At 42.4% G+C, this 23727-nt stretch overlaps 1 protein-coding gene across 1 annotated transcript in view; it reads right to left on the bottom strand.

Moving 5' to 3' along the window:
* Window positions 1–21336, bottom strand: part of LOC124722568 (leucine-rich repeat neuronal protein 1-like) — a 264001-nt gene extending 242665 nt beyond the window's left edge. Inside the window, exon 1 of the mRNA XM_047247708.1 lies at window positions 21040–21336. Coding sequence (XP_047103664.1) covers window positions 21040–21336 — 297 coding nt within the window. The remainder of the gene's footprint in view (window positions 1–21039) is intronic.
* Between the last annotated feature and the right edge of the window lie 2391 nt (window positions 21337–23727).

Here is a 23727-nt window from a genome sequence, read left to right as displayed (position 1 = left end):
TTAGAGGGACTGGATACCAGAGGATAATTAACTAACCAAACGGCTGAAGAGGATGTCATTTATTGAAGAGAATTATCCTTGCGTCTCTGAGACAGAGAGCAGTGTTAGAGAACTGCTCCACTGGTATGCATTAAGCCTAGGTGTCTTGGTAGAGCTGTAAAATAACTTACGATCTACGACAGTTACATCTATTTGAATGTTAATTTCGTTACTTGATCTGTGTGTGTGTGAGAGATTTCATGAAGTGACGAGGGACGTAGATGACGTAGCAATCAGATAGGCGAGTGAGGATCTGGTGTATCCTTAAATTTTGTGGACACTGGACCATACAGACGTTACAGAAAAATTTGGTGGAGGTGATGTGATGATCTGAGGTTCGTCGTTCCGGCTTGAGCATGGGCCATAAGTTTGGCCTGTATTTCTTACGTATTTCCCAAACCTTACACTAAGTTACAAGGATTGTAACTTAAATCCAGCAACCACAAGTATGAATTGAAAAGTTTATTCAAATGTAACCATTACCTGTTTCTCATATTTCAAAAATCTGTCATCAGATGACTCTTAAGAGCTTTCATGCTGGGCCTTGGCTTTGTGTTCGCTCATTATTCGAAGCAGTGATGTAAATCCCTGACGCATTCGTCGAATATTCCAACTGAACTCTTAAAATTTCTCTGCGTTCCAAATGCAATGTGTGTGATTTGTGCAATTCAGTTATAAGCATTTTAATAATCACCATTTTATGTTTTTTGTTTTACAAAACGTGGTCCCGATTCATGTGGATAATATTGATATGAGTTTGATGGTATTAGTCGATATGACATTAATATTGCAGTTTGAAAAATAATCGTGAGCGACAGACGCATGCCCGAACACCCGACAGAAGAATCCTTGAACTTTCCCGCAGATACAGCTAACGCCATCCTTGAAGACCGTACCACTGTTAGGAAGCTTCATTTTTGTGGGTGCCTTATTAATTGGTAGAGAAACAATTGGCACAGCATCTCTCGTGTTTCAATGACACACTAGAACAATTGTAAACTAGTGCATCTCTGTACCGGATACTTTTACAGATGGCTCGACTTAGATTTATTACTATTGTCCTCCAGCCATATGGAAAACAAAGTAATTGTTTGAACAAGCATTCCTACCTTATACAGCCCTAATATCTTGGTACGTGAAGAGAAGAATGGCAGCTATTTACTTTTACTGAACGGGAGACTTGCACTGTTACGAGTGCATCTACAGAGCGGCAAGTTGAGTGTTTATCGTTTCCTGTGTTTTCCACGTAGTATATTCATTAATTTTCGTGCGCCATTATCTGTTTAAGAACGTTAAGCTAACGTTTTTGCAAGTGTAAATTCATCAAGTCTTTAGCGCAAGAGTTCCTCACTGAACAGACCAGCTACACTCTGTGATCAAAAGTATCCGGATACCAGGCTGAAAATGACTTAACCTTCATCGATAACACTGGAAGTCAATATGGTGTTGGCCGACCCTTAGCCCTGATTACAGCTACTGCTCTCGCAGGCATACGTTCAGTCAGATGCTGGAAGGTTTCTTGGGGAATGGCAGCCCATTCTTCACGGAGTGCCGCATTGAGGAGAGGTATCGATGTTGGTCGGTGGGGCCTGGAACGAATTCGGCGTTCCAAAATATCCCAAAGGTATTCTATAGGATTCAGGTCATGACTCTGTGCACGGTAGTCCATTACAGGGATGTTATTGTCGTGTATCCACTTCGCCACAGGCCGTGCATTATGAACAGGTGCTCGACCGTGCTGAAAGATTCAATCGCCATCCCCGAATTGCTCTTCAGCTGTGGGAAGCAAAAAGGTGCTTAAAACATCAATGTAGGCCTGTGTTGCGATAGTGCCACGCAAAACAACAAGGAGTGGAAGTTCCCTCCAACAAGACACGATCACACCATAACACCACCGCCTCCGAATTTTACTGTTGGCATCACACACGCTGGCAGATGACGGTCACCGGGCATTCGCCATACCCACACCCTGCCATCGAATCGCCACATTGTGTACTGTGATTCGTCACTCTACACAACCTTTTCCCACCGTTCAATCGTCCAATGTTTACGCTCTGTACACCAAGCGAGGCGTTCTTTGGCATTTACCGGCGCGATGTGTGGCTTATGAGCAGCCGCTCGACCATGAAATTCAAGTTTTCTCACCTCCCGCCTAACTATCATAGTACTTGCAGTGGATCCTGATGTAGTTTGGAATTCCTGTGTGATAGTCTGGATAGATGTTTGCCTATCGTACATTACGACCCTCTTCAACTGGCGGCGGTCTCTGTCAGTCAACAGACGAGGTCGGCCTGTACGCTTTTGTGCTGTACGTGTCCCTTCACGTTTCCACTTCACTATCACGTCGGAAACAGTGGACCTAGGTATGTTTAGGAGTGTGGAAATCTCTCGTAAAGACGTATGACTCAAGTGACACACAGTCACCTGACCATGTTCGAAGTCCGTGAGTTCCGCGGAGCGCCCCATTCTGCTCTCTTACGGTGTCTAATGACAACTGCGGCCGCTGCTATGGAGCACTGGCAGTAGGTGGCAGCACAATGCACCTAATATGAAAAAGTATGTTTTTGGGGGTGTCCGGACACTTTTGATCACATAATACGTAGCTCTATTACGCATCAGCGTCCATTGGTGACACATTTTGTGGGTAGCAAGTCGCATATCTTGGATTGGCTGCTTTTTTAGTTTACTTCTTCAGTTAGATTTCTAGGATAAGTATGATTTGTGCATACTATGTGCGGACGCAGGAGGATCTGGCCGCAGTTCGTGAACAGCTGAACGTTCTGTTGGCACCGGTCAGCCTCCCAACCACCTTCAGGCGTCTGTCTCGGAGTGTAGCGGTGGCGGAGAATCTGGCACGTCGCATGTGCCACGTCAGGTGTCACTTGTTTGGACCACGGGCTCTGCTTCCGAGGCACCTTATAGTGCGCACGACGCGATGGATTCGCCGTCATGGCAGGGTGAGTGGCTGGTGGTAACTGGATCGCGTTGCTCGAGGCGGTCGGCCAAAGTGGAGACTGTCCGCCTGGCCTCTCCCACTCATCCTGTGAGTGGACAGGACAGGTTGCCGCTCATTCAGCAGGGTTCGAGCAGGCAGGCAATGGAGTGGTTTACTGATTATTGGAGGCTCCAATGTCAGGCGCGTTATAGAGATCCTTAGACAGACAGCGTTCAGGGATGGAAAGAAAGCCAATGTGCAGTCGCTACGTCTGTCGGGGGGCCTCATCCGAGATGTGGAGGCGGCCTTGCCGGTGGCTATCGAGCGTGGTGGATTCAGCGGGCTGCAAGTTGTGGCTCACGTCGGCACCAACTATGCCTGTCGCATGGTTTCTGAGACGATCCTCAGTTCGTACAAGTGGCTGGTGGAGGTGTTGAAGACTGCTGCATCGTCAGCGGGTAGGAAACAGAGCTCGCAGTTTGCAGCATCGTTCCCAGGGTTGATCGGTGTGCTGTGACTCTGAGCTGAGTGGACGGTCTCAACCAAAGGCTTCGTCGACTCTGTGACGGTCTTGGCTGCAGATTCCTGCACCTGCGTTATCGTGTGGGGGTTTGTATGACTCCCCTTGGTAGGTCAGGGATGCACAGCACAAAGGAAGCAGCTGCTCGTGTAGCAGAGTACTTGTGGAGCACACATGAAGATCTTTTAGGCTAGGCGGTAGTTTGAGGTACTCTGATGAATACTCGCCAATCGGTTCACAGCAACGGAAGTCAGATGGCGTTCAGAATGAAGGCATTTCGACTGTAACAATTTTATCAGTAAACTGTCGAAGTATTTGTAATATAGTTCCCAAATATACTGCTCTCCAGGAAAGTCCTCGCGCACAAATTATTCTTTGGACTGAGAGCTGGCTGAAACCCCAAGTGGAAAGCTCTGAGATATTTACCGAGTCGTGGAACGTATATCGGAAAGACACATTAGAGGCCATAGTAGGGGGAGTTTGCATTGCAGTTGACAAAAACATTGTCTCTGTTGAGGTCGGATTTGAGTGAGATAGTTAAATTGTCTGGTCGCGTATAACAGCTGTAGGTGAAACTATGTTATGTGTTGGATGTTTTGCCCGGCCACCCAATTCGTCTGTGGCAGTTCTGGAGTCATTCTTCTAATAGCGCCTAAATACTCAGATCACGTGATACTAGTTGCAGGCGACTCTGACCTGCCGAGTATAGCCTGGGATGTCTATGAATTCATTACGATGGGTACAGACAGACAGACACGAGAAATACTTTTGCATACGTTTTCTGAAAATTGTCTTGAGCAGCTATCTCGGCAGCTCACACGCAACGGAAATATCTTAGAACTGGTAGCTATAAACAGGCCGGACCTTACCGACAATGTCAGTATAGAAACGGTGATTAGCGATCATGATGTCATTATAGCAACTATGATTACGAAAGCTAATAAATCAGTCAAGAAGACTACGAGAGTGTTTCTTCTAGATAGAGCAGGTAAGCAGTTATTGACATCTTACTTAGACAATGAATTGGCATACTTAGTACCAGTGAGATGCATGCAGAGGAATTATGGGCAAAGCTTAAGCAGATTGTAAGTCGTGGTCTGCAGAGTTACGTGCCTAGTAAGTGGAAAAAGGATGAAAACGATCCCTCCTCCCCCCCCTCCCCCTCCACATGGTTTATTAACGAAATACTTAAGATGCTGAGGAAGCAAAGACTGTTGCACTCTAGGTTCAAATGTGGATGCACAAACGACGAGAAGCGAAAGTTAGGAGAGATTCGTGCGTCTGCGAAAAGATCTATGCGCGAAGTATACAACAACTACCACCTTCACACCTTAGCAAAAGATCTGGCAGAGAACCCAAGAAAATGCTGGTCGTCTGTAAAATCGCTAAGCGGTTCTAAGGCTCCCAATCAGTCACTTGTTGACCAGTATGGTGTAGCAGTTGAAGAGAGCAAAACAAAAGGCGAAGTTTTAAATCTCACGTTCAAGAAATCGTTCACGCAGGAGAACCGTTCAAACATACCGTCATTTCCCCATGAGACAGACCCCCGTATGGTCGACATAGAAATAAAGATATCAGGTGTAGAGATGCAACTTAAATAAGCTTTCTTGAAGCTAAGCTGATTATTTTTACGAATCAGCGTGGTTTTAGAAAGCATAGCTCGAGCGAAGTTCAGAGTGCCCCTTTTCTCACATGATATACCGAGAACTATGGATGAAGGGCAACAGGCAGTTTCTATATTTCTGGATATCCGGAAATCATTTGACATGGTGCCCCTTTGCAGGCTATTAACGTAGGTGCGAACCTATACCAGGAGTAGAAAGCAACTTGAAGTATATGTGAGTGGCTCGAAGACTTCAAGACTTCTTAAGTAATAGAACCCAGTACGTAGTCCTCAACGGTGAGTGTTCATCAGAGAGAAGGGTATCGTCAGGAGTGACCCAGGGAAATGTGGTAGGACTACTGTTGTCCTCTGTATACATAAATGATTTGGCGGACAGGGTGGGCAGCAGTCTGCGATTGTTTGTTAATGATGCCGTGGTGTACGGTAACGTGTGGAAGTTGAGTGACTGTAGGAAGATACAAGACGACTTAGACAAAAATTTCAGTTGGTTTTATGAATGGCAGCTAGCCCTAAATGTGGAAAAATGTAAGTTAATGCTGATGATTAGGAAGAACAAACCTGTACTGTACGGATACAGTATTACTAGTGTCCAGCTTGATACAGTCAAGTCGTTTAAATATCTGGGCTAACGTTGCAAAGCGACAGGAGGTGGAATGAGCATAAAAAAACTGTGGTAGGGAAGGCAAATGGTCGATTTCAGTTCATTGGGAGATTTGTAGGAAAGAGTGGTTCACGTGATAAGGAGACCGCATATAGGACACTGGTGCGACCTACTCTTGAGTACTGCTCAAGTGTTTGGGATCTGTACCACGGTGGATTGAGTGAAGACATCGAAGCAATTCAGAGGAGGGCTGCTAGATTTGTTACCGGTAGGTTCGAACAAAACTTAAGTGTAACAGAGATGTTTCGGGAACTCAAATGGGAACTCCTGGAGGGAAGGCGGCGCTCTTTCCGCGAAACACTATTAAGAAAATTTAGAGAACCGGCATTTGAAGCTGACTGCCGAACGATTGTGCTCCCGCCAACATACATCGCGCGTAAGGACCTCGAAGATAAAATATGAGAAATTAAGGCTCATACGGATGCGTACAGCCGTCGTTTCTCCCTATCTCTTCCTGCGAGTGGAACAGGAGGGGGAATGACAAGTAGTGGTACAGGGTGCCCTCCGCCATGCACCTAACGGTGGCTCACGGAGTACCTATGTGGATGTAGATGTAGGAGCAGGAGAAGGAGGAGAAGGAACACTGATCGCCCTTTCTTCCGGGCTCTATCTGCAGTTGGTTCCAAAATTGTTAACCACCAACATTATATCCATGATATAGATCTAACGATTTGCAGTTTGTTTCCATTAGTGAAGACAAGAATAAGGAGAGGACATGTTCGAGTGCAACTGCGATAGTGAATGTACTCAACAGTCCATGAACGGTGGGAAAAATAAAATGGGGAAAGGAGTTGCGTGGAAGGATGTAAATGCGTAGTAAATGATGCGGATTTTTTAAAGTAATTTAGAAATAAAGTGGAAGATAGTACAGGACTTTCCTGACTGTGGCTCGTCTTTAGTGATAAGCTAAAAAAAAATATTTCTTCGTTGGAGCGTAAATCGCAATTGACGTTGATGTTCTTTGAGTCACAACCAAAATTTTTGCGAATTATGAAGTCCGAACGGGAGTTCAAGTAATTCTTTTCGCAGAGCGTGAAAAATTTTATAATTTAACCATCGTTTCCACGTATATGTCAATGTAATGGATGGAAGTGTATGTGCTACCTGACACAAAAGAAACAAACTGCTAGATTTCTAAGAAACTGTTTGTCATTGCCTATCGATGGACGACTGTTTTTCGACTTTTTCCTAGCACTGTTACGAGTTTCATTCAAACCGTACTAATCTGTGGCTGAGCAGCACACAGCACATGAATTCTCGCAATCATCCAGAAAATATAGTTACGAAGATTGACACAAAACGAATTACATCCGCTCTGCTAGTCTGTATACGTACCAGATGTGTTCACTGAGTGGTGGTAATTTAATGTGTCACGAATTTGATCACAAAAACCTCTGTGTTCCTCACTCGCAGGCCGTAAAACGTTTGCGCGTGTCATTTCCCGTGGCGCAGCACAGGCGCTAAGCCGGTTTCAGCTTTCCGCGCAGCATACGGACGCATCTGTAGTAAACTGCTCGTCACTGCCATGGAGCTGATGAAACTCGTCACTGAGCGGCATAGTTAAAACTCGAAAAATATGTGTGCACTAGTACCTCACGGTGAGCAATTCCTTATTAATGTGATCAGTCTCGTTTCTGCTGTAGCACGTTGTTAATCCACTGCGTATTAAAATCATGACCCAACATTCGCGGAATATCCATATGAATAATAAACAGCAACATATAGTCTCCTATCAGGAATAGGATCAGAAATTCTACGAATCAAACCAGCGGCCACCAAACGATTACCGTATTTAAATTGCATACGGATACTTCAGGCATATTGAAGGTGCAAACATTACTCTCGGAAAGGTAGAGAAGCACGAATGGTGTTCTTTCCAGGAACAGTCTATCAGAGGTCTGAAGTTCGACAAGAATAACGTGCGCGTTCTACACACTCACGCCTGGCTTTACCAGATAAAGGTAAAATAATGTCACTGTGTTCTGTTCAGACACTGGGCGAAGATTTGGACAGGTCTACCAGTCTGCGAGGTACTCGCCGCGGCTTATGCTGTTGCCTGGCTGTCAGCTACAGTCCACGGCACGATATTGAGAGTGGATGGCATGTCTGTGAGATTTAGTCAAAGTTTTAATCATCCCTTCAAAAAAAGTTACCTAATGAACCTCTCGCGAATAGAGTGGATAATTATTTTTGCACTTTACGTAACCTCCACCACATAACGAAAACGTGGGATACAGAGTACAGGTGCACTAGGGGTAATCCTAAGGTTTTAATTATCATCTCTAGAAAAGAAATTTACGTAAATAAATTTTAGTTTAATGCTGATAGATGTTTGTTGTACTGGTACAAATTAAAATCACCGCGCCGTATTACCGTAGCACTCCTCTAGAGAAGCCACTACGATGCGGTGCAGGTTGTCTCTATTTCACGAATGGGGTGTGCTGTTTTCTATTGGCTTCTCTAGTGTAGTGTTACGGTAATATTGCAATAGGTTTTTAATTACCAGTTATGTGTAAGGAAACAAAAAATTAATTAATTAACTTTGTTTCTTCGTGGGGATAACTGAAACTTGATGACTGCATACCGTACACCTGCAATCTGAAATCAACATTTTTGATATGTGGCGTGATGGTGCCTCGTGTTCAAGTATAATTTCCATTCCAAATTTAAATGGCTTTCAGATATTCCACGTTTGACTATATGGTAAAGGTAAACATTTCGTGACCTGTCACAAATGTGCCGTTGATAACATGGGATTTTGGTCCTTGTTGATGGATACATGTTGTGTAATGACGTAATTCAATTGCCTGAAAATGTTTATACACCTTCTTAAGCCAGCCGGGCTGTGCGTGTTTCCTACTCTCAAAATATTCCTCGTTTAGGAACGTTTACATGCAACGGGAATTCATACGGACATGGTGAACTTTTATAAGAAGACTAGACCCCTTCAGGTACAACATTTGAGAAACGAGTGGTTAAATTCAAACGTTGTACTTCTCTAGAAGACGTTCCCCACGAGGGACGTCCAATGCTTAAACTATACATAAAAACATAAGATTAAATTTTCTCATGTTGGAAAGTCAGAAGGAGTGATCTTTTTTACTTGGTAAAAACTTGCTAAAACCAAGATCGCATAAATGTTCCTTTATTTACAACAACCGTTTTTTTATGAACATCTTACACAAATCACTCTGTGCATGGCGAGGAAACTTGTGTCTATTACTTACGAAACATTACATTTTAACAACGGTGCTGTAAGCTAGCTGAAGAAACCGTTTATTACACTTGCCACTCACTATATTTTACGAATGATTTGGATCCCTCATAAGGCCAAAAAGGGTTCCAGAGACGAACTAAGAAAATTCTTATCAGAACATTTTAATGGTTACTGGGATGATATGCCATACAGAAGTCAAGGTATGAACTTTATGGACTTTAAGCACGATGGTCAATACATACCGGCGTTGATGTCCGAGCGCACCTTAACACCGTTTCCTTGTAACTGGATAGTTCCAGCTGGACACATTCCACCGTCTCCATCCACAATACACAAGAAAACCGCACGGGAATCATATTTTTTCTATATGTATCGTATGCGAACTTTAGAATTCAAAGAACAGTCAACTACAAAAGATATACGTTATTCTAGGAAGTTCTTGAGAAAAACGACATTGAAGTCTTTAATACCCTACGCATAGAATATTTTTCAACAGCCAAAGTGGCTGCGTGATAGAATGCTTACTTACCAAGCAAGCTGCTTGTGTTTGATTCCCGGCAGTAGTAAATTTGTAAACAATGATGCATGTTCATTACCGTGAGACATAAAATACATAAGGAAGGGGAAAATTAATTTTCAGTAATATAGATACGACTTAAAACCATGCAGTAGGCATGGGATCGTTATTATAATGATCAGTACTTCTGAATTCAGACTGACTGAGTCGCAAAGGCAAAAGTCTCACATTAGACCAGGAATGAGTTTACTGCACAAATCACGCTTTTCGGAATTTTTCCATGGTCAGATATCTACAAAAATTAAATACAAAAATTATCTAAAACATAGTAATGGATAACTATAGAGCCTCACTTTATTGCAATCACTTGGCGCAAACTGTACTATACCTATCGAGGAGCAACACCTGCACGTAGGTATTGCGTTTCAAGTGGCATGGAAACAAACATTCGCGGTCTATAGACTCAACAATGCAGAGAGCGAAACAGGAAAACAATTTTGCCATGAGGTGGCTACAAAATATATAATGGTGCTTAGGCGCATGAACTAATTATTATACCATGTCTCTGATGGCTGTGAACCAACTTACCATAATGGACATAAAAAATGTATTCTTTATACTGGTGGTAATAGTGAACTTATAGTAATAAGAGGTTACACAAAATACACTCCTGGAAATGGAAAAAAGAACACATTGACACCGGTGTGTCAGACCCACCATACTTGCTCCGGACACTGCGAGAGGGCTGTACAAGCAATGATCACACGCACGGCACAGCGGACACACCAGGAACCGCGGTGTTGGCCGTCGAATGGCGCTAGCTGCGCAGCATTTGTGCACCGCCGCCGTCAGTGTCAGCCAGTTTGCCGTGGCATACGGAGCTCCATCGCAGTCTTTAACACTGGTAGCATGCCGCGACAGCGTGGACGTGAACCGTATGTGCAGTTGACGGACTTTGAGCGAGGGCGTATAGTGGCCATGCGGGAGGCCGGGTGGACGTACCGCCGAATTGCTCAACACGTGCGGCGTGAGGTCTCCACAGTACATCGATGATGTCGCCAGTGGTCGGCGGAAGGTGCACGTGCCCGTCGACCTGGGACCGGACCGCAGCGACGCACGGATGCACGCCAAGACCGTAGGATCCTACGCAGTGCCGTAGGGGACCGCACCGCCACTTCCTAGCAAATTAGGGACACTGTTGCTCCTGGGGTATCGGCGAGGACCATTCGCAACCGTCTCCATGAAGCTGGGCTACGGTCCCGCACACCGTTAGGCCGTCTTCCGCTCACGCCCCAACATCGTGCAGCCCGCCTCCAGTGGTGTCGCGACAGGCGTGAATGGAGGGACGAATGGAGACGTGTCGTCTTCAGCGATGAGAGTCGCTTCTGCCTTGGTGCCAATGATGGTCGTATGCGTGTTTGGCGCCGTGCAGGTGAGCGCCACAATCAGGACTGCATACGACCAAGGCACACAGGGCCAACACCCGGCATCATGGTGTGGGGAGCGATCTCCTACACTGGCCGTACACCACTGGTGATCGTCGAGGGGACACTGAATAGTGCACGGTACATCCAAACCGTCATCGAACCCATCGTTCTACCATTCCTAGACCGGCAAGGGAACTTGCTGTTCCAACAGGAAAATGCACGTCCGCATGTATCCCGTGCCACCCAACGTGCTCTAGAAGGTGTAAGTCAACTACCCTGGCCAGCAAGATCTCCGGATCTGTCCCCCATTGAGCATGTTTGGGACTGGATGAAGCGTCGTCTCACGCGGTCTGCACGTCCAGCACGAACGCTGGTCCTACTGAGGCGCCAGGTGGAAATGGCATGGCAAGCCGTTCCACAGGATTACATCCAGCATCTCTACGATCGTCTCCATGGGAGAATAGCAGCCTGCATTGCTGCGAAAGGTGGATATACACTGTACTAGTGCCGACATTGTGCATGCTCTGTTGCCTGTGTCTATGTGCCTGTGGTTCTGTCAGTGTGATCATGTGATGTATCTGACCCCAGGAATGTGTCAATAAAGTTTCCCCTTCCTGGGACAATGAATTCACGGTGTTCTTATTTCAATTCCCAGGAGTGTATTTGATTAAATTTGGGAACATACGTGCCGCCACACATCGTCAAAAGCTACAATCACAACAACTGTGTGATATGGTAAGAGACTAAAATCAATTTATAAAATAGCAATACAAAAATATATCTCAAAGGTAAATACAGGCAGTAAAACAAATGAAGGAAAATATAATATTTTCGTTGAAACTAGAACAAATGGCTCTGAGCACTATGGGACTTAACATCTATGGTCATCAGTAGAAACTAGAACAGAACGTCGGTCGAACCTAAATCCAGTATCAGAACGTACCCAATATACGCAATTGCGCTTACTTCAAATCGAAAAATCATTTTCTGATAATGGGTACAATCAGTATTATTTTATAAAACTAAGGAAATACTTCAGTATAAATAAAATTCAGTCATGTAAAACTAAGATATATTACTTGGTGCCATGCACGTTGAAACATTAAAATCGTAGCGTTTTGTCGTGCTTTACGAAATATGTAAACTCAGAGAGTGAAACACGTACTGTACTTGTACAAATTAAATCATAAAATATGATACATAGAGTGTAGAAACTTGAGGAGGCTGGCTGAAGGAAAAGGGGGGAGGGGCGGTACAGGGCAGATGCACTGTAAAAAATTAATAAGAAACAAAAGAGTTTGTCGGGATTATGCATTGTTACCATACAGTACCCGAAGTGCACAGCCGCACAAATAACAAATGCTGAAAAATATTGAAAAATCGTATGCTATGTGAGCGTATCGGTTAATTCAAGATTCCATGTTTGTTAGCAACAAAATGATCATGACTCTCAGTTTCTTGCAAAATGTCTAAGTCTAAGCCTTTTGGCTCTATGTGGAAGAACGTTAGAGATTTTCAAAACGTATCTAATCGATGCCTCTCTTCACTGAAATGACAACAAATAGCAAAAGCGCTTATATTACAGTGTTCGTTGAATATGTTTAGAAAGTCAAGCCCTGTGTGCCCAATGTAGACACTGTCATAGGGTCCACAAGTGACCTCATATACTCGCAACTCGGTAAATTTATAGTGCTTTTTATAAACACATGTGCGAAAAGTCTTAAGTTTCTTGAACGTCTGGAAGCCAATTTGTATATTGACTTTCTTAAATGCACTGACATTTTCGTTCACAGAAGTGCCCTGTACAGGATGTAGAAGAAAATTTAGAGCTAATCTCGGGAGGATGGGCAACAGATTTTTATCTTCTAATGAAAACCGATTTACAATGTTCCATTTTGCACTTTCATTATAACCGTTTTACAGAGCTATTTCTGTGATTCTATGAATTTCTTTTCTAACACATACAGGGCCTCAGCCAAATTTAGGTAACCTGTTGAAAATGACGTTAGAAATAACGGTTATGCGCGTGCAGGTGGCATTATCGACATTTATAATCAGGTCAGTGGTGCATGGTTTTCTAACGATATCTAAACAAAAGTCTGTAGACTGCCTAATAATATTTAAGTCTAAGCAGCTAAGACTTCTAATTGATTCGAACCCTACTGTTACGTGTAGGAATGAAAGCAAGAGATTGAAGGAGCCTGTCAAATCGGTCAGATCAGATTCTGTTCTTCTAAGTGAAGCAAAACATCGTCTGCCTACCTACGATACAAAATTATATTATCAGACACTGTCGTATTATTTGCAGAGAATTTTCTTTCGAGGTGATTAATGAAAAATTCGGCTGAAAAGTCAGAAAGGCAGCAACCCATTACCACGTCGCCCTTTTGAAGGTAAGTCTCATTGTTAACTGTAAAACAATTAAAGCCTAGCGTTATACGCAGCAAATCTAACGGTTCAAAAACTTACCCCTACTGTAAGGTTCGTATACAAGGCAGATTCGATTCTACGATCTCCGAAGTCCGTTCAGCTGGGACATTTGTATGCTAATTGGTTTTCGATATGGGCGCCATTACTGCCTCATGCGGCTTCTTAGTTTTCTTAACAACATCGCCATCTAATAACTACTTTTGATGGACCATTTATCCCTAAAAGTGAGCGCAGTTTTTAGCTTAGCATAGCAAAAAATGTTAATTTTAAAATTTGGTCCTTGGCATCCATCCAAAATTTGTCGTATTGGCATATTATTCTTATGGACCTTTAATTGTGACCGAAGAATTGGTAGTTTTCGAATCATGGAGATTGGTCTGTGTTTAGCTTACTGGGTTGCAAAAAGTTAGTTGGAAATTTTCAAAAACTTCTTCAAGTAAGTAAAAATATATAGGAAGACGGTTCGTTACAGCTTTCTCTGTCATTAGAACGATAGAAATGCAATGTCTTATGGACACAACAAGAGTCCGATATAAAGACGTCAATCATTCTCCTGATGAAAACTCTTTTTTATAAAGGGGCCGAAATTTCAGTCTACCCGCTAAGGTAGATATTAACACTGTTAAAAGAACTGTGGACGAAATAAAAGTGGTCTGTAGGATGCATAAGGTCCCACAGCTTCTATAAGCCGTTTTTATGTCCACTCGAAAAACAGTCAGTAAACCTGCTCCTACAGGCTCATTTTCAAATTCTCTCTTCACCATCGTAAACACGTTGAATACAAAATTGCTTGAAAGGTAGTTATTTGCAAAATTAACTAAAGATAGCTCTGCAGTCCTTGTATCGTACATTGATTGTATACATAATATATTGAATTTCTTTCGTTCTAATAACATAGTGGAAGCTGTAAGGAACGCTCTACCTAAATTTGTTACTGATCTGAAAAAATGTGCGAAGATTCGAACTTTCTTTTGGCTACCGAGTATGCTAAACGCAGACAAATCCCCATGAATCCAAAACCAACAGTTCTTTGGTCACAGATGATTCTCCATAAGAATAATGCATAAATGCATAAGTATGTCACGTTCTGGATGGATACGAAGGTCCAAATTATAAAATTAACACTTTTTGCAATGTTAAGCTAAAAACTGCGTTCACTTTTAAGAATACGCTATCCATCAAAAATACTGACGAGATGGCGATGTTTTTAAGAAAACTAAGATTCCAAATGAGACAGTTATGGCGTCACTGGGTATAACCAATATCTATACAAATGTTCCATTTGAACAGACTCTGGAGAGCATAAAACTTAATCTCCTTATGTATTGAATCTTACAGTAGGGGAAATTTTATGAACCGTTAGATTTGTTGCGTATAACGCTATTCTCTAATTGTTTTGCTGTTAACGATAAGACTTATCTTCAAAAGGACGGCGTGGTAATGGGTTACAGATTTTCTGACTTTCCGGTCGACTTTTTCAGTAATTACCTCAAAAGAAAATCCTTAGCAAATAATAGAGCAGTGGCTGCTAATATAGTTTTGTTTCATGTTTAGGTAGACGATGTTTTTGTTGTACACAGAAGAACAGAATCAGATGTGACCGATTTTGCAGGCTCCTTCAGTATGTTGTACTTAGTAATACGCTTCACTGCAGGCTTCGAATCAAATAGAAGGCTTAGCTACCTAGACTTAACTACTACTAGGCAGTCTCTAGACTTTCGTTTAGGTATCTTCAGAAAACCATGCACCACTTACCCAATAATTAGTGTGGACTCACGCAACTCTCGCTCTCATAAGCGTGCTTTTTTTCAGTCAGATTTCTACAGGTTAGCTAAACTTGACTGAAGCCCACCATGTGTTAGAAAAGAAATTGATATAATCGCACAAATAGGCCTGCAAAACAGTTACGATGGACTTGCAACAGGGAACATTGTGAATGAGGTTTCAATAGAAGAAAAAATCTATTCCCCATGCTCCCGAGCATAGACCTAAATTTGCATCTACATCCTGTACAGGGAACTTCTGTGAACGAAATGCCAATGCATTTAAAAAAGGCAATATACAAACTCGCTTCCAGAGGTGAAAGAAACTTAAGACATTTTGTGTACCTGTGTTCACAATAACCAGAATAAATTTACCAAGTTGGGAGTATATGAGGTCACTTGTTGATCCTGTGATAGTGTCTACATTGGGCAGACAGGTCTTGACCTTCTAACCATATTCAACGAACCCTATAATAAAGGCGCTATTGCTATTGGTTGTCATTTCAATGATAAGAGGCATCGTTTAGATACGTTTTGAAAATTTCTAACGTTCTTTCACATAGAGCCGAAAGGCTTAGACTTAGACACTTTCCAAGAAACTGAAATTTATAAACATTCTGATACTAACAAACATGGAATCTTGAATGAACAGATCCGCTCACGTAGCATTCTATATTTTTCAGCACTTGTTATTTGTACGGCTGTGCACTTCGGGTACTGTGTGGTACCAATGCCTGATTCTGACGAACTCTTTTGTTTCCTTTTAATTTTTTTACAGCGCATCTGCCCTGTACCCTCTCCCCCCTTCGTTCAGACACGCTCTTCTAGTTTCTTCCGTCTATATATTATATTTTATGATTTAGTTTGTACGATTACAGAATGTGTTTCACTCTCTGAGTTTATAAATTTCGTAAAGCACCAGAAAACTCTACGATTTTTATGGCACCATGTAACATATCTTAGTTTTACATGACTAAGTTTCGTTTGTACTAAAATATTTCCTCTATTTTATAAAATAATACTGATTGTACCCATTATAAGAAAATGATTTTTCGATTTGAAGTAAGTGCAGTTGCGCATACTGAGTACTTTCTGATACCGGATTTAGGTTTGACAGACGGTCTGTCCTATTTTCCTTCCAATTTTTTACCGCCTGTATTTATCTTCGAGACATATTCTTGTATTGCTATTTTATAAATTGATTTTTGTCTCTTATCACATTACACAGTTGTTGTGATTGTAGCTTTTGACGATGTGTGGCGGCACGTAATGTTCCGAAATTTTATCAAATATTTTGTGTTACCTGTTATTACTATAAATTCACCATTACCACCAGTAAAATGAATACATTTTTATGTCCAATATGATAAGCTGGTTTACAGCCATCAGAGACATGGTATAATAATTAGTTGATGCGCCTAGGCACCATTATATATTTTGTGGCCACCTCATGGCAAAAATATCTTCCTGCTTCGCGATCTGCGTTGTTGAGTCTATAGTCTGCGAACGTTTGTTTCCCATGCAACTTGAAACGCAAAACCTACGTGCAGGAATTGCTCCTCGATAGGTGTAGTACAGTTTGTGCCAAGTGATTGCAATCAAGAGGGTCTCTATAGCTATCCATTACTATTTTTTATAAAATATTTCAGTATTTGATTTTTTGTAGATGTCTGATGATGGAAAAAATCCGAAACGCGTGATACGGGCTATAAACTCATTCCTTGCCTGATTCTTGACTTTTACCTTTGCGACTCAGTCAGCCTGAATGCGGATGTGCTGATCATAACTTAATAATTTAAAAAAATTGAAACTATGTTTCTTTACAATGTTTCACAAGTGATCGTTAATTAATAATTTATATTTTCTATGACAGCGGTTTTTTGTGTGCGATATCTAATTAAAAATAAGGAGACGCACATTAGCATAAAAATGACATATGTGCTAATTAACATTATTTGTTGAATTTCGTATTTAAATGAAGTATGTAGTTGAAATAAATCAAAAACACGAAAAAATTAACTATCTGAAGGAAATTCACTCCAATGATCCAAAAAATATCACTCTCGAATGTTACCTGATTTTTTCTCATCTTTATGTATATTAAACTTAACTGAAAGGGTCACAAACATGCCCCTTCGATTAAAAATTCTACCACAGAGCAGTGCAGCGTATAGAAAATCGACCTTACGTTAAAGTGTTACAGGAACTCGCAAATTTCAACGGCAATCTTCTCGTGAATTTTTGAAAGTTTCACGGAAATGCTTACATCTGACTTATGAGCTTCACATACCATACATGTAAAAAAAAATTACGTTTCCCATAGCCGTGTTGCCTCCTTATGAGATAAAACGAATCTTCTTTCTTCTGTTGGTTTACCTTTACGTCGGTTGAAGCCATACCTTTCAGCGACGAAGTCACTTCTTGGTACCTGTTGTGGAATCTTGTGTGGCACTTGTACAATATAACAAATAATGCATCAAATAATATACTTTGTGATATATGGTTGATATAAATCTTTGTACCTGTTGCGGCATGAGGAATATATTTCCTGTACAGTGCCGTTATTTTCTCCTTACCTTTTATTGTGAACAGCAGCATCTGATTAACGTTTAACTGAGCCAGAACCCTCGGAATACTGTTGTATTGTCATTGTTCTCTATGTGGTGCGATATACGGCGCTGTAACTAACAGTAAGTCCTCCTTAAGGTAGCATGTTCCATGAAATGTACTGGAAGGTTCTGATTTTTATCAAAACCGCGCAGTAAATCCTAATATTCACTCGTTATGTTTGTGTCTCAATGTTTCTCATATTTAATGGTAGCATTTTTTCCCAGGCCTCCTGCCGACAGAAAGTAATTACATGCGAAGGAACTACGTAGTAGAGATTCCAATTAGATTTTGCTAGTTAATATTGCCAAAGATGGTTACCAAAGGTCTTTGAGGAAAAATTTCCGGAACGGTAGTGAAGAATGTGAGCACAGGAGAGCTGAGAGCTTTTACTGCGGGCATGAAAGACTGCAGCAATGCGGTGGGCCATTGAGACGCCGCTGCGGCCACTGCACGTCAAAGAGCGGAGCCAGCGGCCGTCTGAAAGGGTCCTTCATTTATATTCCAGCTGAGGCGTGCCACATTATCGTACACTCCTAACTAGTGACAATTTTACTAAAATTACAAACAACTTTGTGACTCCGGGTCTCTGCTGGTGGTATTTAAGTCATTTTACATAGCCTACAAAATTTGTTAATGACTACTATGTGACGTATAGAGCATAAAATGCGTAATAAATTAAAATAAAGCCAGTATGTCCGTATTCTTTGTTCCCAGTTCTCTATAAGAAAAGGGGATATGAATCATACAAGGAAACTCTCGGTAATCATCATTTGTTCACGGAGGTAATGGCCAAATGTTTCATCTTGCAACAGCTACGGCCTTGCCTAGTTGTATTCAGAGTCACGCTAAAGGGAAGGAACAGACGATGCATTGGGACGAGTGGAAATGTGTGCCGGACCGATGCAGCTGATTTCATCAGTTCCTTCCCCTTTCTTTCACTAAACCACCCCTCCACCTTCAGTTTACATAATACACATAATGTATATCACAGATGCTGTTTCCACATGGTGTCCGTTCTTTCGGACTTGCCCAAAAGAATAAACATCACACATTGATATAAAAATAAATTTATTTTATCTGCATATCAACCGGAAACGGTATTGAATACCGGACATTACAGAGTGTTACTAAGCTTTTCAGAGTCCCTAAATGATATCTGTCTCATGAAAAACCTTAATAACTGTTGATAATTTATCATCCTAACATCTGCGTTATTTCAAAGATTAAGGAAATTCTTTATAATGTTATAAAAACCGTTGCGCGTGAAACTAGACCATGAATCCACTGGTTTCCTCATTAACATGGAATACACAGAGTTTTCAGACGGTTGTTGTTTAATATGAGATTCATAAACGAAATTTATACTTTTAATAATCCGCTTTAATCCTATATTCGATGAGAATCGTGCCTGATACCAGGTAACTTTAAGCAGAGAGTTCAAACGTTATTTTTGTTGTGTTAACGTCATTTCTGCTCTTTATAGAGAGTTTTTTCTGTGATAAAGTAAAAATCAGAACACAAAGGCAGTTCGGGGACAACTGTGGCTGACAGGGTTTTGAACTAAGCGCTTAGTACTTCCTCGAAGCTTGCTGGGCAGCTAATTTTCTTGGCGTTGAATTTCTTCGGCGTAGCTCTTACATGATGAAAATGCAGAGAGTATTATAACATAAATGTGATGATGAATGACCTGGAAACTGAGGATATGATAATAAATAAGACGAAACGCGTCTAATTAGTATTTTGACAGCTACAATATTATTATAACTGTCTAATACTATATGATATTTTAATACTGTATTTGTTAATTAAATTTAAGAACAGAAGTAATGAGACTTATAGTTAAATCTCTCGTCGTCGGTGTGGTTGTTAGTGTTTCACATCTTCGCCAATCAGTCAGATCATAGAAAACAGTAAGAACCTTGGAAATTTGAACGAAGCGTCTTATTTGGCGTCATGTGGCATTTTGTGTTGTGATTTGGATTTCTCATACGAGGAAATTCACAAACTAGAGTCTTTGTCATGTTTACTATAAACAAGAAAATAAACTATTATAACACTCTGTTACGATTATTGATGGATTATTTTCATGTAGGATGCATGATAGAAAATTTCAGTATTTTTGTGTAAATTATGTACAGCGGAAAGCAGAATGATAAAGATTTATTTCAAAGTTGTCTTCGATTCGAGGAGTAATGAAAGTATTTTTTTCAGAAGCGCGAGCGAAGAAGGAATAATACAAAATTGCTTAGCAGCATCTAAAAGCTTGTGTTTGTAATAAAATTTCAGCACTGCACGGGTACCAGTAGGAGCATCACAAGGAGACAAAGCGCGTCTCAGTTTGCAAAGGATGTTGTGCTGATAATTTTCCTCTAATTTTGACTCTTTCGACGCTATTTTACTCCACAAAGGACAGCAAACAACAAAGTAAACAGGAAAATTATAAAGTAACGAGAAACGACATCGTAGGAAGATCTGTTGTCAGTTTTTGTAGCTACCAAAGTTTCATCTTAATTTTGGGACAGCTCCGGTGCTAAGTGTACGATGTCAGATGAGGACATCTTGGAAGACTAATCGCCAACTTACCAGTTCCCTTGATGTCTACAGTAAATTTGCTGTAGCGTCCTTCATAGCCTAAAACATCACAGTAAGAAGGAGATCATGACAATGAGAACTTAATCAGTCTAACTGAAACTGTTATTTCCTTCTCTGAAGTAATACATTTCAAACTACGTTTTGGACAATCCGCATGTTAGTTTCACTTTGCACTGTAACATACCTTAGAAATGACATTGATATGACTATCTCGGTTTGCTCAAATTAAGAACATTAGTTTCTTAACATCTAATGTGACATGAAACTTATCTAATGTGACATGAAACTTAACTAATTTTGAAACTACACTACTGAATCACTTGTCAATGACTAAGATGTTGAAACTGAACTAATGTATCCATAATGAAATTTAAAAAAATCAGTTGGAGAGTAACATCGCTACTTCGACAATAATTTTAATTAACTTCATGAAAAGCAGTATTTCAGGCTCTCAGAATTTGAATTATCTGGTGAAAATATTATGTAGAATGCAAGTCTCGAAAAGCAAAGTCAGACTCGAGAAAGGCTGCACAGTTACTGAACAGAGAAGAGATTCATTGGTGATCTTTTGTGCAGTTTTATTAGCATTGGTTATGCAAATATTAAAAGTCTTACGATATGCAGTCCAAATATTTCTCAAAAAAGTAGTGTATTTAAAATTGAAGAATTTGCATGCCGAGTTGGTAAAAGGGAAGAGCACTTACCGTGGTCATTCGAGTCTTAGACATGTTGAGGTTTTGGAGCTGCGGGAAGCGGTTGAGAAGCAGCAGGTCGAGTGTATCTTCGGTTGCGTTGACGACTTTGATTGCAGAAGAAGTCGGAGGTGCGAAGTCGAGAGAAGTGACTACGACGGGCACGAGAGCGCGCGTCTCGTCGTCGGCAGGCATGTCGGCGTCGAAGTCGAAGCCCTCGGGCTGGGGAGCAGCATCGTCCGCGGCCGCTGCGGCCACGGCAGTTGCGGCTGCCAGCACAGCGACCAGCGAGCGGACGCAGAGGGCCATGGCAGAGCTGCGGCCGGCCGGCTGCGGAGTCGGAGTCGAAGTGCGGCTGTGGCGCGCCGACAGCGGCTAGTATAGGCGCCGCGCTCCGCCCTCCGCGCACGCGCCCGCAACAAGTCCTGCTGCGCCGCCCCCCACCCCCGCCGCCCACCCTGGCGCAGTCGCGTTCTCCGGCGCAGTCCCGTCTCACTTTTCCCATTATAAGGCGGGGGCGCTTCATATCATCTCCGACAATATTGATGCTACCGGCCATTCGTCATTTCTCTACACGACGCATTTAGGGATATTATCCCCATTTACAAGTCCGATCTGCCAGTTCATTAGGTGCCACCTCCTTTGACCTCACGCTGCTACTGAGAAATCACTGAAAGTATGATAGACGCTTTGTGACGTTTAGCCAGATGATATAACTAATTCTCTACACGAGGCACGGGGAATTTCTGGATATTCCCTTGTAAGCATTCCGCTCAGACTAGTCAGGGCGGTACAACCTTTCTTCTGCCGTTGGGGTCTCTTTGATGTACAGTACGAGTAGTGGAGGCGATAGGCATTGTTTCAGGGAACGGTCTGCAATCTGACGAGTCAGGGAGCCGTACAATGAACGCGAGGCTCGTGGTCGCTTTTAAAATATCGAAGTGGATATATCAAATGGTTCAAATGGCACTGAGCACTATGGGACTTAACATCTGAGGTCATCAGTCCCCTAGAACTTAGAACTACTTAAACCTAACTAAATTAAGGACATCACACACATCCATGCCCGAGGCAGGATTCGAACCTGAGACCGGAGCGGTCGCGCGGTTCCAGACTGAAGCGCCTAGAAGTGGATATAATACATATAGTTAACAGGAGAGAGACGAAATGATAAGGCGAGTCATCTACGCAGGATTTATCTTACGTTGATTTTTTCATATAAATGGAAGAATGGTAGCTGGTAATGGACACCCGTATGTCGGCCTCTGTGGCAGAGCGGTTCTAGGCGCTTCATTCCGGAATCGCGCTGCTGCTACGGTCGTAGGTTCGAATCCTGCCTCGGGCATTGATGTGTGTGATGTCCTTAGGTTAGGTTGGTTTAGGTAGTTCTAAGTCTACGGGACTGATGACCTCAGATGTTAAGTCCCATAGTGCTTAGAGCCATTTGAACCACTTGACACCCATATGAAATATGGGATTGTATTCCGGCCAGTCACATTTATATGACCACCTGTTAAAGGGATGTATAAACATCTTTTGCAGCGCGAGACGTGCAGGAAAGAAGTCAGTGAGGTTCTGGAAGTTACCGACAGGAATGTGGAGCCACGCCGACTCCAGTGTCGTGACCAGGTGAGGTAGGTTTCTCAGCGCCTGCAGCCCGATCCAGGTGGTATCACATATTCTCGATTGGGTTTAAATCCGGGGAGTCTGGTGGCAAGTGGAGTACGGTAAACTCGTCCTGGTGCTCTTCGGACCACGCACGTACACAATAACTATGTGGTAGTTGGCACCGTGACGAGGAAAAACAAACTGCATGTAGGAGTGGATATGGTCCTCGAGCATAAATGCATACTTGTGTAAATTCACTATGCAGTCCAGAATGATGAGATCACCTATCAAACGCCGGCCGGAGTGGCCGTTCTGTTCTAGGCGCTACAGTCTGGAGCAGAGCGACCGCTACGTTTTCAGGTTCGAATCCTGCCTCGGGTATGGATGTGTGTGATGTCCTTAGGTTAGTTAGGTTTAATTAGTTCTACGTTCTAGGCGACTTATGACCTCAGAAGTTATGTCGCGCCCGCATCTCGTGGTCGTGCGGTAGCGTTCTAGCTTCCCACGCCTGGGTTCCCGGGTTCGATTCCCGGCGGGGTCAGGGATTTTCTCTGCCTCGTGATGGCTGGGTGTTGTGTGATGTCCTTAGGTTAGTTAGGTTCAAGTAGTTCTAAGTTCTAGGGGACTGATGACCATAGATGTTAAGTCCCATAGTGCTCAGAGCCATTTGAACCATTTTTAGTTAAGTCGCATAGTGCTCAGAGCCACTTGAACCGTTTGAACCTATCGAACGCCACGAAAACATTCTCCACACCGCGACACTCCCACCTCCAGCGTGGACTCTTCAGCTTGCAGGGTGTTTGCTTCCAGAAGTTTCACGCCGATGGAGCGTGAAACGTGATTCATCTGAAGAGGCCTACTGTCGCCACTCGGGAGACGTTCAGTTGCGGTACTGGCGTGCAAATTCAAGTCTTCGTTGCCGATGAACAGCAGTGAGCATTGGTGCATGAACCAAGCGCTTGTTGCTAAGACCGATATGTAGCAAAGTTCGCTGAACGGTCGTTGAGGAGACACTGTTGGTTCAAATGGTTCAAATGGCTCTGAGCACTATGCGACTTAACATCGGAGGTCATCAGTCCCCTGGAAATTAGA

This window comes from Schistocerca piceifrons, chromosome X (genome assembly GCF_021461385.2).
Source record: "Schistocerca piceifrons isolate TAMUIC-IGC-003096 chromosome X, iqSchPice1.1, whole genome shotgun sequence".
NCBI classification, from domain to species: Eukaryota; Metazoa; Arthropoda; class Insecta; order Orthoptera; family Acrididae; genus Schistocerca; species Schistocerca piceifrons.
The sequence above is the reverse complement of the archived record's forward strand: the minus strand, read 5'-3'. Positions and strand labels throughout refer to the sequence as shown.